This window comes from Delphinapterus leucas, chromosome 8, assembly GCF_059928025.1.
Source record: "Delphinapterus leucas isolate spDelLeu-1000000601 "Yukka" chromosome 8, BTC_Dleu_Yukka2, whole genome shotgun sequence".
NCBI lineage: Eukaryota > Metazoa > Chordata > Mammalia > Artiodactyla > Monodontidae > Delphinapterus > Delphinapterus leucas.
This window is the reverse complement of record NC_143136.1, coordinates 111,217,157-111,232,512: the sequence shown is the minus strand read 5'-3', so window position 1 is coordinate 111,232,512 and position 15,356 is coordinate 111,217,157. Positions and strand designations below refer to the sequence as shown.

Below are 15,356 nucleotides of genomic sequence, written 5' to 3'. Positions count from 1 at the left end.
GGGGTCTCTGGCTACAGAGCCCAGGGGGTTCTGGAGCTGGTGTCAGCTCTTTGGTAGGTGGGTCCAAATCCTGGTGTGGCTAGCTGAGGGGCCCAAGCTGTTCCAAAGCTGGTGTCGGCTTATTGGTGGGCAGGGACAGGGTCGTGGGCATTCTGGGGTAAGTGCTGGCTCTCAGTTTTTTAGTGGAGCTGCTTACCAATGTCTCTGGCTCTAAGGCCTGGGTGTCCTGGAGCTGGTGTTGGCCTGCTGGTGAGTGGGGCTGGGTCCCAACAGTCCACAGTGGTCTTGGGGCTAGTGCTGGTATGCTGATGCGTGGGTCCATGTTCTGAGCCCTCTCGTGGGTGGTGTTGTGTCCTTGGGTGGCTGGAAGGTCCTAAGGCAGTGGGTCTGCTGGTGGGTGGGGATGTGTCCCCACCCAGTTGGTTGCTTGGCCTGAGGCATCCCAGTACTAGTGTCAATAGGCTGGTGGGTGAGACTGGGTCCTGGTGCTTATAAGCTGGAAGGAGGATTCCAAAGTGATGCTTGCCAGCACCAATGTCCTCATGGTAGAGTGAGATCCCCAAAATCTCTTCCACCCACATCTATGTCCCCAGGGTAAGCTCCAGTTACCTCCTTCCTCTCCAGGAGGCTCTCCAAGATCTGCAGGTCTGTCTGACACAGGCTCCTTTCAAATTACTGCTTCTGCCCTGGATCCTGGAGCGTGTGAGGTTTTGTGCATGCCTTTTAAGAGTGGAGACTCTATATTCCACAGCTCTCTGACTGTCCTGAAGGTAAGCCCCACTGGCCTTCTGGGGACTCATCTTCGTGGTGCAGCTGGGGGGCCTGATGTGGGGCTCAGACTTCTTGTTCTTTGTGGGGAACCACTGAAATTGTAATTATCCTCCATTTGTGGTTGCCCACACAGGGGATACTGCATCTCCACCCCTCTTATCCATCTTGTGGTTGCTTTTTCATATCTTTAGTTGTAGAAGATCTTTTCTGCCTTCAATTCTTTCTTACTGATAGTTGCTCTATAAATTGTTATAATTTTGGTGTTTCCGTGGGAGGAGGTGAGCTCAGAGTTTTTCTACTATGCCATCCTCCCCAGCTCTGATTTTGCTCTCTTTTAACAATCATCCTATAACAGAGGGAATAAACAACAAAAAATAGAGAAAGCAGACTTCATTCTGGTGGCACCCTGACCCTTATGTTTGGGATTCTGAACCTCCTCTTGTAGCTGCAGCCCTGGAACTCTGCAGGATACTTCTTGATCCTGCTTTCCCCCGTTCCTCACTGAGGAATTCCACCCCTTTGCTACTTGAGGCCTCCAAGTGAGAGGAATAAATTGTTTATACATTTTAAATGACATAGGACAAACAAAACTGCCAAGTTAAAGATGAATGAATTTTTCTAATATGCTAGTTTTCTTCATAGAAAAAGTAAACAATGTTTCACACAGCCTCCCCCATTTCTTCACTCCATTTCTCATTCCCTTATCTAAATATAGCATGGTTTTGAATCTCAAATCCCAGAAAACTTTGAATGAATTCTCCTTTCTTTTATTATAAAATAGCACATAAGATCTGATACGGATTAAATGTAGTATATTGTCGGACTGAATTATCTGACATGACCAGTTCATCTGTCAAGAACTGATTACTGTTTTTACTATTAACAAGCCAAAGTAAATAAATTGTTAAAAATTTGGAAATTGAAGGGGAAAAATGATTTTACAACAATTATTACTATCTACTGGTATTTACCTGTATTCCCTTCTGGCCTTCTCCCATATGTAATATGTATTTTTACATTTTTGTGCTCATAGTAAACGTCATTTTATATTTCTTTTATGTAATTTTATATTATGAATACTATCAGTGTTGTTACATATTGTCCAAAGCTATTATTTTATATATATGTATTTCATTGAAATACAGTTGTTTTACAGTATTGTGTTAGCTTCAGGAGTACAACTTAGAGATTCAATATCTTTACAGATTATATTCCATTATAGGTTATTACAAATAATGGGTATAATTCTCTGTGCTATACAGGAGTAGTTTGTAGCTGTACCATTTTATAGTCCCACCGACAGTGTACAAGTGTTCCCTTTTCTCCACATCCTGGCCAACATTTTTTATTTGTAGACTTTTTGATGACAGCCATTCTGGCAGGTGTGAGGTGATTCTCATTGTGGTTTTGATTTGCATTTCTCTAATAGTTATTGATATTGAGTTTCTTTTCATGTGCGTGTTAGCTATCTGTATGTCTTCTTTGGAAAAATGTCTATTTAAGTCTTCTGCCAATTTTTTTTATTGGATTTTTTTTTTTTTAATATTCAGTTGTACGAGCTGTTTGTGTATTTTGGATATTAATCCCTTGTTAGTACCATCATTTGTAAATATTTTCTCCCATTCTGTAGGTTGTCTTTTCATTTTGTTGTGCAAAAGCTTTTAAGTTTGATTAGGTCCTATTTATTTATTTATTTATTTATTTTTTGCGGTACGCGGGCCTCTCACTGTTGTGGCCTCTCCTGTCGTGGAGCACAGGCTCCGGACGTGCAGGCTCAGTGGCCATGGCTCACGGGCCCAGCCACTCCACGGCATGTGGGATCCTCCCGGACCGGGGCACGAACCCGCGGCCCCTGCATCGGCAGGTGGGCTCTCAACCACTGTGCCACCAGGGAAGCCCTATTTTTGTTTTTATTAATTAATTTATTTTTGTCTTGGGAGACTGATTTAAGAAAATATTACTATGATTTATGTCTGAAAATGTTTGGCCTATGTTCTCTTCTAGCAGTTTTATGGTGTCATGTCTTACGTTTAGGTCTTTAAACCATTTTAAGTTCATTTTTATATATGGTGTGCGGGAGTGCTCTAATTTCATTGTTTCACATGTGGCTGTCCAGTTTTCCCAGCATCACTTGTTGAAGAGACTGTCTTTTCTCCATTGTATATTCTTGCTCCTTTGTCATAAATTGACTGTAGGTGAGTAGGTTTATCCCTGGGGCTTCTAGTCAGTTCCATTGATCTATGTGTCTGTTTTTGTGCCAATATCACACTGTTCTGATTACTGTAGTTTTGTAGTATAGTTTGAAGTCTGGTAGGGTTATACCTCCATTTTTGTTCTTTTTTCTCAAGACTGCTTTGGCAACTTGGGGTCTTTTGTGGTTCCATATAAATTTTAGAATTATTTGTTCTAATTCTGTGAAAAATATCATGGCTATTTTGATAGGGATTGTAGTAAGTCTGTAGGTTGCTTTCAGTAGTATGGCCATTTTAATAATATTAATTCTTCCAATCCAAAAGCACAGAATATCTTTCAATTTCTTTGAACGACCTTCAATTTCCTTCATTAATTTTTATAGTTTTCATTATATAGGTCTTTCACCTCCCTTAGTTAAGATTATTCCTAGGTTTCTTTTTAGATGAGATTTTTAACAAGGTTTTTTTTTTTTACTTTCTCTTCCTGATATTTCATCATTAGTGTTTAAAAATGCAATAGATTTCTGTATATTAATCTTGTATCCTGCAACCTTGATGAATTCCTTTATTAGGTCTAATAGTTTTGAGGTGTAAACTTTAGAGTTCTCTAAATAAAATATCATGTCATCTGCAAATAGTGACAGTTTTACCTGTCTCCTTCTAATTTGGATACCTTTTATTTCTTTTTCTTTTCTGATTGCTGTGGCTAGGACTTCCAATACTATGTTAAAGAGAAGCATCTTTGTCTTTTTCCTGAATTTAGCAGGAAGGCATTTGGCTTTTCACCATTGAGCATTAGGCTGAATGTGGGTTTGTCGTAAGTGGCCTTTATTATGTTGAGATGTGTTACCTTTATACCCACTTTGATGAGTGCTTTTTTATTTAACATCTTTATTGAGGTATAATTGCTTTACATTGTTGTGTTAGTTGCAGATGTATAACAAAGTGAATCAGCTATACGTATACATATATCCCCATATCCCCTACCTCTTGTATCTCCCTCTCTCCCACCCTCCCTAACCCACCCATCTAGGTGGTCACAAAGCACTGAGCTCATCTCCCTGTGCTCTGCAGTTGCTTCCCACTAGCTATCTATTTTACATTTGGTAGTGTATATATGCCCACGCCACTCTCTCAGTTCATCCCAGCTTACGCTTCCCACTCCCCGTGTCCTCAAGTCCATTCTCTACGTCTGAATTTTTATTCCTGTCCTGCCCATAGGTTCTAAAGAACCATTCTTTTTTTTCTTTAGATTCCATATGTATATATGTGTTAGCATAAAGTATTTGTTTTTCTCTTTTTGACTTACTTCACTCTGTAAGACACATTCTAGGTCCATCCACCTCACTACAAATAACTCAATTTCGTTTCTTTTTATGGCTGAGTAATATTCCATTGTATATATGTGCCACATCTTCTTTATCCATTCATCTTTTGATGGACACTTAGGTTGCTTCTATGTCCTGGCTATTGTAAATAGAACTGCAATGAACATTGTGGTATATGACACTTTTTGAATTATGGTTTTCTCAGGGTATATGCCCAGTAGTGGGATTGCTGGGTCATATGGTAGTTCTATTTTTAGTTTTTTAAGGAACCTCCATACTGTTCTCCACAGTGGCTGTATCAATTTACATCCCCACCAACAGTGCAAGAGGGTTCCCTTTTCTCCACACCCTCTCCAGCATTTATTGTTTGTAGATTTTTTGATGATGTCCATTCTGACCAGTGTGAGGTGGTACCTCATTGTGATTTTTGTTTGCATTGCTCTAATGATTAGTGATGTTGAGCATCCTTTCATGTGTTTGTTGGAAATCTGTATATCTTCACTGCAGAAATATCTATTTAGGTCTTCTGCCCATTTTTGGATTGGGTTGGTTGTTTTCTTGATAATGAGTTGCATGAGCTGCTTGTATATTTTGGAGATGAATCCTTCGTCAGTTGCTTCATTTGCAAATATTTTCTCCCATTCTTAGTGTTGTCTTTTCATCTTGTTTATGGTTTCCTTTGCTGTGCAAAAGATTTTAAGTTTCATTAGGTCCCATTTATTTATTTTTGATTTTATTTCCCTTTCTTAAGGAGGTGGGTACAAAAGGACCTTGCTGTGATTTATGTCAAAGAGTGTTCTGCCTATGTTTTCCTCTAAGAGTTTTATAGTGTCTGGCCTTACATTTAGGTCTTTAATCCATTTTGAGTTTATTTTTGTGTATGGTGTTAGGGAGTGTTCTAATTTCATTCTTTTACATGTAGCTATCCAGTTTTCCTGGCACCACTTATTGAACAGGCTGTCTTCTCTCCATTGTATATTTTTGCCTCCTTTGTCAAAGATAAGGTGACCATATGTGCGTGGGTTTATCTCTGGGCTTTCTATCCTGTTCCATTGATCTATATTTCTATTTTTGTGCCAGTACCACACTGTCTTGATTACTGTAGCTTTGTAGTATAGTCCAAAGTCAGGGAGCCTGATTCCTCCAGATACATTTTTCTTTCTGAAGATTGCTTTGGCTATTCGGGGTATTTTGTGTTTCCATACAAATTGTGAAATTTTTTATTCTAGTTTTGTGAAAATGCCATTGACAGTTTGATAAGAATTGCATTGAATGTGTAGATTGCTTTGGGCAGTATAGTATTTTCAAAATGTTGATACTTTCAATCCAAGAACATGGTATATTTCTCCATCTGTTTGTATCTTCTTTAATTTCTTTCATCAGTGACATATAGTTTTCTGCATACAGGTCTTTGGTCTCCTTACGTAGCTTTATTCCTAGGTATTTCATTCTTTTTATTGCAATGGTAAATGGGAGTGTTTCCTTAATTTCTCTTTCAGATTTTTCATCATTAGTGTATAGGAATGCAAGAGACTTCTGTGCATTAATTTTGTATCCTGCTACTTTACCAAATTCATTGATTAGCTCTAATAGTTTTTTGGTAGCATTTTTAGGTTTCTCTATATATAGTACCATGTCATCTACAAACAGTGACAGTTTTGCTCCTTATCTACTGATTTGGATTCATTTTATGTCTTTTTCTTCTCTGATTGCTGTGGCTAAAACTTCCAAATCCATGTTGAATAATAGTGGTGAGAGTGGGCATCCTTGTCGTGTTTCTGATTTTAGACGAAATTGTTTCAGTTTTTCATCATTGAGAATGATGTTGGGTGTGCATTTGTCATATATGGCCTTTATTATGTTGAGGTGAGTTCTCTGTATGCCTACCTTCTGAAGAGCTTTTAGCCTAAATGGGTTTTGAATTTTGTTGAAAGCTTTTTATGCATCTATTGAGATGATCATATGGTTTTTATCCTTCAATTTGTTATATGGTGTATCACAATGATTGATTTGCATATATTGAAGAATCCTTTCTTTGTAACAGCTTTGTGTGGTTTTGGTGTCAGGGTGATGGTGGCCTTGTAGAAAGAGTTTGGGAGTGTTCCTCCCTCTGCTATATTTTGAAAGAGTTTGAGAAGTATAGGTGTTAGCTCTTCTCTAAATGTTTGATAGAATTCGACTGTGAAGCCATCTGGTCCCAGGTTTTTGTTTGGTGCAAGATTTTTAATCACAGTTTCAATTTCAGTCCTTGTGATTGGTCTGTTTATATTTTCTATTTTTTCCTGGTTCAGTCTCGGAAGGTTGTGGTTTTGTAAGAATTTGTCAATTTCTTCCAGGTTGTCCCTTTTTTTGGCATATAGTTGCTTGTAGTAATCCCTCGTGATCCTTTGTATTTCTGCAGTGTCAGTTGTTACTTTTCCCTTTTCATTCCTAATTCTGTTGATTTGAGTCTTCTCCCTGTTTTTCTTGATGAGTCTGACTAATGGTTTATCAATTTTGTTTATCTTCTCAAAGAACCAGCTTTTACTTTTATTGATCTTTGCTATTGTTTCCTTCATTTATTTTTCATTTATTTATGATCTGATCTTTATGATTTCTTTCCTTCTGCTAACTTTGGGGTTCTTTTGTTCTTCTTTCTCTAATTGCTTTAGGTGTAAGCTTAGGTTCTTTATTTGAAATGTTTCTTGTTTCTTGAGATAGGTTTTTATTGCTATAAACTTCCCCCATAGAACTTCTTTTGCTGCATCCCATAGGTTTTGGGTTGTCGTGTTTTCATTTTCATTTCTTTCTTGGTATTTTTTATTTTCCCTTTTCTTCAGTGATCTCTTGGTTATATAGTAGTGTATTGTTTAGCCTCCATAAGTTTGTATTTTGTTACAGTTTTTTTTCCCTGTAATTGATATCTAGTCTCATAACATTGTGGTCAGAAAAGATACTTGATATGATTTCAATTTTCTTAAATTTACCAAGGCTTGAATTGTGACCCAAGATATGATCTATCCTGGAGAATGTTCTGTAAGCACTTGAGTAGAAAATCTATTCTGTTGTTTTTGGATGGAATGTCCTATAAATATCAATTAAGACCATCTTGTTTAATGTATCATTTAAAGCTTGTGTGTCCTTATTTATTTTCATTTTGGATGATCTGTCCATTGGTGAAAGGGGGGTGTTAAAGTCCCCTACTATGGTTGTGTTACTGTTGATTCCCCCATTTATGGCTGTTAGCATTTGCCTTATGTATTGAGGTGCTCTTATGTTCAGTGCATCAATATTTACAATTGTTATATCTTCTTTTTGGATTGATCCCTTTGTCATTATATAGTGTTCTTCTTTGTTGTTGTAATAGTCTTTATTTTAAAGTCTATTTTGTGTTATATAAGAATTGCTGCTCCAGCTTTCTTTTGATTTCCATTTGCATTTAATATCTTTTTCCCTTCCCTCACTTTCAGTCTGTATGTGTCCCTAGGTCTGAAGTGTGTCTCTTGTAGATAACATATATATGGGTCTTGTTTTTGTATCCATTTATCCAGTCTATGTATTTTGGTTGGAGCATTTATTCCATTTACATTTAAGGTAATTATCGATATGTATGTTCCTTTTACGATTGTCTTAATTGTTTTGGGTTTGTTAATGTAGGTCTTTTCCTTCTCTTGTGTTTCCTGTCTAGAGAAGTTCCTTAGCATTTGTTGTAAAGATGCTTTTGTGGTGCTGAATTCTCTTTGATTTTGCTTGTGTGTAAAGGTTTTAATTTCTCCGTTGAATCTGAATGAGACCCTGATGGGTAGAGTAATCTTGGTTGTGGGTTTTTCCCTTTCATCACTTTAAATAGATCCTTACACTCCCTTCTGGATTGCAGAATGTCTGCTGAACGATCAGCTGTTGACCTTATGGGGATTCCCTGTATGTTATTTGTTGCTTTTCTCTTGCTGCTTTTAATATTTTTCCTTTGTATTTAATTTTTGATAGTTTGATTAATATGTTTCTTGTCATGTTTCTTCTTGGATTTATCCTTTATGGAACTCTGCGCTTCCTGGACTTGATTGACTATATCCTTTCTCATATTAGGGAAGTTTTCAACTATAATCTTTTCCAATATTTTCTCAGTCCCTTTCTTTTTCTCTTCTTCTGGGACCCCTATAATTCAGATACTGGTGTGTTTAATGTTGTCCCAGAGGTCTGTGTGATTGTCCTTAATTCTTTTGATTTTTCTTTTTTTCTCCTCTGCACTAGTTATTTCCCCTATTTTATCTTCTGGGTTACTTGTCTGTTCTTCTGCCTCAGTTATCCTGTTATTGATTCCTTCTAGAGAATTTTAAATTTCATTTATTGTGTTGTTCATCATTGTTTATTTGCTCTTTAGTTCTTCTAGGTCCTTGTTAAACGTTTCCTCTATTTTCTCCATTCTATGTTCAAGATTTTGGGTCATCTTTACTATCAGTGCTCTGAATTCTTTTTTAGGTAGCCTGCCTATTTCCTCTTCATTTGTTTGGTCTGGTGGGTTTTTATCTTGCTCCTTCATCTGCTGTGTATTTCTCTGTCTTCTTATTGGCTTAACTTACTTTGTTTGTGGTCTCCTTTTCGTGGGCTCTCGGTTCGTAGTTCCCATTGTTTTTGGTGTCTGCCCCCAGTGGGTAAGATTGGTTCAGTTGCTTGTGTAGGCTTCCTGGTGGAGGGGACTGGTGCCTGTTCTCTGGCAGATGAGGCTGGATCTTTTCTTTCTGGTAGGCAGAATCGCATCTGGTGGTGTTTTTGGGGGGTGTCTGTGAACTTCGTATGATTTTAGGCAGCCTCTTTGCAAATGGGTGGGCTTGTGTTCCTGTCTTGCTAGTTGTTTATCGTGGGGTTTCCAGCACTGGAGCTTGCTGATCATTGGGTGGAGCTGGGTCTTAGCATTGAGATGGAGATCTCTGGGAGAGCTCTTGCTGACTGATATTCCATGGGACGTGGAGCTCTCTTGTGGTCCAGTGTTCTGAACTAGACAATTGTGGTAAAAATCTGACTGGTATCTTGGATTTTTCTTTGCTTGGTGATATATCCTGACCAACATGCCAGCCCCTCTGCACCGGCTAAGGGAGTATTCAAAGAAGCAGTTAAAATGCATTGCAGGCAACATGGGCATGAGGATCCTCAGGGAGTACACAAAACAGGGACCTCTTAATTTCTCCTGGATGATGTGGAAAGGTTGTGAGATCTGTAGGAAGAAGACATGCTATACAAACAATGTTGAAAGAAAGCATATTATATATATAAACGCCCTAGACAAGGGTGGAAGCCTGTTACAAGAAGTAAAAGTATTTCTAAAAGTTTGAAGAGTAGATTTGGGTAAAGGGAGTTAAAGAAAATCTAGAGGTGAAGCTGAGGTGACATGCAGGTGGTGTATCTTAAAGGACTCTTTAAAACCTGATGAGTGTTTTTATCATGAATGGGTGTTGAATTATGTCAAATGCTTTTTCTGAGTCTATTGATATGATCATGTGGTTTTTGTCTTTCCTTTTGTTAATGTGCCGTATCACATTGATATGCATACAGTGAACCATCCTTGTAACCCTGGAACCAATCCAACTTGGTCATGGTGTATGATCCTTCTTGTGTATTGTTGGATTTGTTTGCTAATATTTTGTTGAGGAATTTTGCATCTATATTGGCTTGTAATTTTTCTTCATAGTGTCCTTGTGTGGTTTTTATATCAGGAAAATGGTGGCCTAATAAAATGAATTTTGCAGTGTTCCTTTCTCTTCAATCTTTTGGAATGGTTTGAGAAGGATAGGTATATATTCTTTATATGTTTGGTAAAGTTTCTCAGTGAATCTTTCCAGTCTTGGTCTTTTGTTCACAGGCAGTTTTTTTTTTTTTAAATTACAGATTCTATTTCACTTCTAGTGATCAGTCTCTTCAAAATTTCTGTTTCTTCTTCACTCAGTCTTAGCAGTCTGTATGTTTCTAGAAATTTGTTCATTTCTTCTAGGTTGTCCAATTTGTTGGCATATAACTGTTCATAGTATTCTCATAATTATTTGTATATCTGTAGTATTGGTTGTTATTTCTCCTCTTTAATTCTAATTTTGTTTATTTGGGTCCTTGCTTTTCTTCTTGGTGAGCCTTGGTGAGATTTGTCAATTTTGTTCATCTTTTTAGAAAACCAGCTCTTGGTTTTATTGATCTTTTATATTGTTTTCTTAAAATCTCTATTTTATTTATTTCCTCTCTGATCTCTATATTTCCTTCCTTTTGCTGACTTTGTGCTTTGTTCTTCTTTTTCTTTTATTTGGTAGGTTAAGTATTTGGTAGGTTAATTTGTTCATTTGAGATTTTTCTTTTATGTCAAGGAACGCCAGTATCACTATGAATTTCCCTTATAGAACTGCTTTTGCTGCATCCCATAGCTTTTGGGAAGTTGTGTTTTCATTTTCATTTGTCTTGAGGTATTTTCTGATTTCCACTTTGATTTTATCATTGACCCATTGGTTTTTTAGTAGCATGTTATTTAGTCTCCACTGTTTTCTCTTTTTCTTTCTGTTGTTCATCTCTAGTTTCATACTGTTGTGGTCGACAAACATGCTTGATATTATTGCTATCTTCCTAAATAGATGAGTCTTTTTTTGTGACCTAGTATGTAGTCTGTCCTAGAGAAATTTCCTTGAAAAGTGTATATTCTGCATTTTGGGGGGATGTAGTCACCTGTAAATGTTCATTACATTCAACTGGTCTATTCTGTCATTTAGGACCTCTGATGCCTTATTGATTTTTTTGTCTGGTTGATCTGTCCATTGATGTCAGTGGAAGTGTTAAAGTCTCGTGCTATTTTTGTATTATTTTCAATTTCTCCCTTTAAGTTTGTTAGTATTTGCTTTATATATTTAGGTGCTCCTCTATTCGTTGTGTATATGTTAATAAGTATTGTATCCTCTTCTTATATTGATCCTTTCATCATTATTTAATGTCCTTCTTTGTCTTTCATTATAACCTTTGTTTTAAAGTCTATTTTGTCTGATATGGATATTGCTACCCCTTTTTTCTTGTCATTTTGATCTGCATGAAATATCTTTTTCCATCCCTTCACTTTCAGTCTGTGTGTTTTTCTCACTGAAGTGAGTCTCTTGTAGGCAATGTATTGAAGGGTCTTGCTTTGTTATTCAATCAGCCACCCTATGTCTTTTGATCAGCACATTTAGTCCATTGACATTTAGTAATTACTGATAGGCAAGTACTTATTACCATTTTATTCCGTATTTTACAGTTGTTTTTGCAGTTCTTCTTTGTTCATTTCTTCTTATTATTTTTCTTGTTGTGGTTTGATGATTTTCTTTTGTATTACACTTGAGTTCCTTTCTTTTTGGTTTTTGTGAATCCATTCTGTGTTTTTGATTTGTAGTTACTCTGGTTTTCAAGTATGTTAACCCACAACTATATCTATTTGCTTTAGATGGAGAGTCATATAAGTTCAAACACATTCTAGAAGATCTACATCTTTTTAAACATCCTTATTGGAGTATAATTGCTTTACAATGGTGTGTTAGTTTCTGCTTTATAGCAAAGTGAATCAGTTATACATATACACATTGTTTCCATATGTTTCCATATCTCTTCCCTCCTGCGTCTCCCTCCCTCTCACCCTCCCTTTTCCAGCCCTCTATGCAGTCACAAACCACTTAGCTGATCTCCCTGTGCTACGTGGCTGCTTCCCACTAGCTATCCACTTTACAATTGGTAGTGTATATATGTCCATGCCACTCTCTCACTTTGTCACAGCCTACCCTTCCCCCTTCCCATATCCTCAAGTCCATGATCTAGTAGGTCTGTGTCTTTATTCCTGTCTTACCCCTAGGTTCTTCATGACCTTCTTTTTTTCTTTTCTTAGATTCCATATATATGTGTTAGCATACAGTATTTGTTTTCTCTTTCTGACTTACTTCACTCTGTATGACAGACTCTAGGTCCATCCACCTCACTACAAATAACTCAGTTTCATTCCTCTTTATGGCTGAGTAATATTCCATTGTATATATGTGCTACATCACCTAAGTGTCCATCAACAGATAAACGTTCTTGAATCTAGCCACAACCATCAGTGAGCACAGTCATCATTTTGTGTTGGTGATCCCTTTCCTTCACTGTGTTTTTCAGGTCTCACCCTCCTTTCCCCCAGTTCTTCAGCTGCAGTTCTAAAGACCCCTGCTTTACAGAAAACACACCTTTGCTGAGGAATTTCTCACAAGAGAAAGGGTGAGGTGTTTTTTTTTCTTTCTTTCTTATAAAATTAAGAAATCTCCGAGCATTATCCTTTGCACTTATGCTGGAGAATTTCTTCCTGAGATATGAATTTTTATCTGACATGTATGGTCTCTGCTAGATCCTTGTTGATTCAATGTGTGTTCATGATTCTAGTGGTTGTATTCTGTGCCTTATGAATTGCCAAGTAACCTTGAGCATAACCCTGCAATGATTGAATAGCACATGTACACACTCATGCATGCACACAGCTGGGAAAGGCCATCTTGCCAGGCCAGGACTTCTCAACCAGGGTTGAGGTTGGCACTGTCAGGAGACATTTTTTGCTGTCACCAATGGGGGAGGGGCACTACTGGCATTTAGGGTAGAGGACAGGGATGCTGCTAAACATCCTGCATTGCACAGGACATCTCTCCACAACAAAGAATTATCTGGCTCAAATGTCAATAGTTATGAAGTTGAAAAATGTATGATTTAAAAGAAAACTCTATTTCCTGTAAGTTTGAAGTTCCTTTTTCTTGTTGTGAACCAGTCCTAAAGCAGTGATAAGAGTTCAGGAGAATGACAATGTCCTGTTGAGCTAACTGGGTTCGAAAGGCATAGATTGAGAGGCATAACATAATAGATTGTGGCTCTTGTGTCAATATTGCCACCCCACAAGTATTCCATGTATTTCCACAGGAAAATTCTGGGCTTGGTGCAGCCTTACTAGAGTCAAGTGCTGACTGACAATCTGTACTGAATGAGTTGTTCAGTTGTTCAGGGATTCAACCAAAATTAAATGGATATATCCACATGTAATTTTGATAAATTTTATGATACCCCTTGATTCATCCTTCTAGATATAGGTCCCATTCTTGGGCCCATCTAGTCCAGTACTGATGTCCCCCACTCCTGCTCATGCTCATGTAGATGTTGGGTGGGAAAGCTAGTTAGGCCATCTCCCCTGCAACTCCATTACAGATATATACCTACAAAGAGGAGAAAAGGCTTACACCACTCACTGTGCTTCAGGATGAGTATAACAGGACCAGGTATTGAGAACTCCAGCACAGTCAAAGAGAAAGCAAAAACTGAAATGAGCTGGAGCTGGTCTGAGCCAGAAAAAGCTGTACTGGAAAGTTCCAAACTCAGAACAAGCTGATGTTTCTTGAAGGTCCACAATTTATTTTGAAGACTGTGTGACCCCAGATGATTTCCCTCCAGTCCAGGGTCTGTAACGTCAAGAAAGACCCATTCCCACCAGTCTGACAGTACTACAATATCGATGGTCCTTTGAAAAACAAGTATTGATTATACATTTCACGCTTACCCCTGAGATGAAGTGTTGCTTTGGAGATGCTACTATTTCTGTGAAAATAACCACAAAGCCTCGATTTCCAGGTCACGGTGCATGCCCGTTTGCCACCCAGAGTTCATCAATGCTGAAGAATCTTGGAAGAACAGCTCAGCTGAGTGGGAGGGCGGATCCCTGCTGAGCAGAGAGTTGGTAGGTTCCTCTGGATCCGCCTCCTCAGAGAAGGGGGAGCTTCTGGACAGCGCTCACATCGGGTTCCACCGTCTTTCCAAGTTGAGGTAGGAAGACTTGGAGTGCCAGCACTGGTACAGGGTGTTGGTCGCACAGTGCACGCCGCCCACCTGGGACTGGGCTGGGGAGTGGGGTGCGGTGCGGGTATTGCCCACGCGACATCGTTCCTGAGGACAGGGTGGAGGTGAGGAAGAAGGCTAGGTGGCACTTTCCTGGAAGGTAATCTTCCTTTCCTCCAGGCCCTAGAAGACAGATAAAGCGGCATTCAAACCAGCATGGAGCCTTTAAGGCTACAAGAAAACCCAATTACAGACCTAAATGATGAACGCCCTACACACCTGTCCTTTCTGTTGTGTGGCTGGGGTCTTCAAGCCCATGAGGCTTTGTGGATGAAGTAGTCCCTGTGGTGTTTTAGAAGGTGATACTATCATTTGTATTCAGTGATGAAGCACGTTATTAGAAGGGTTCTGCACAGGAAGGAGAAAGAGGGTTTTTAGGGGTGATGCAGCTGCAGGTGGGGTCGAGAGAGGCCGAGTCCTCCGTGCATGCGTAGGAGGGCGGAGGACACACATGCGCTGGGGATCTGAGGGAATTTTGCAGCACCCCCCACGCGGGTCGGAGCAGGAGAGATCTCTCCCTTGTTTGTCTGTTGAGGCTTCTGCGTGAACATTTACTTGAAGGAGGGGTTCTGCTGTGAGCCACACATTTGAAAGTGGCATTTCCAGGGACACAATACCAGGACCACCAAGGTCCCCATTATGTATCTGCTCCGAGGTAGCTGAGGAACCAGCAGGGCTGGGCATGTCCATGCAGCTGTCTCCTTGTCGCCTGGCATTCCCCTCGCTCCACAGCCTTCTGTGGGCTTCCACTAAAATGGTCTATGTGAAAACCCATGGATAGGTGAGAAGACACCATGAAGCTATCAAATATTAGTGTTATTATTTCTCTACATTAGGGGGCCCAGCTTTTCTGAAGCTGTTTGAAGAGCTGATTAGAAGTGTACCTACCTGCCTCCCAAAGTGTATCCGTCTTTACCTAGAGAGGCCCACTCTCAGTTGTCCTACTGATCTTTCAGGCAATCCTGAGAGGTAGGTGAGGTACTTCAGAGAGGGTACGGATTTTGCCTGAGGTCATGCAGGTTGTGAGAGGAGCAAAGGGGTGGGGGGAGGAATGTGACCCCAGGTCCCCCACCAGTGCTTGACCGTGGAGATGTCTTTTCCCACCATGCCTCCCAGCCATGTGTTTCTTCACCTTGACTGGTCTTACCTCTTCTCATAGGTGTGACAAATATTGGCCGACTAATGTGCT

At 39.1% G+C, this 15,356-nt stretch overlaps 1 protein-coding gene across 2 annotated transcripts in view; it reads left to right on the top strand.

Annotated features, from left to right (window-relative positions):
- Positions 1–15,356, top strand: part of OCA2 (OCA2 melanosomal transmembrane protein) — a 249,191-nt gene that overhangs the window by 13,552 nt on the left and 220,283 nt on the right. Inside the window, exons 1-3 of one of the 2 annotated variants that reach the window (XM_022590518.2) lie at positions 8,248–9,012; positions 12,416–12,514; positions 13,904–14,095. In XM_022590518.2, the coding sequence (XP_022446226.1) occupies positions 13,914–14,095 (182 nt within the window). In that variant the 5' untranslated portion in view covers positions 8,248–9,012; positions 12,416–12,514; positions 13,904–13,913. Of the gene's footprint in view, positions 1–8,247; positions 9,013–12,415; positions 12,515–13,903; positions 14,096–15,356 lie in introns of those variants that run through there. The other variant, XM_022590517.2, reaches the window with a different exon arrangement.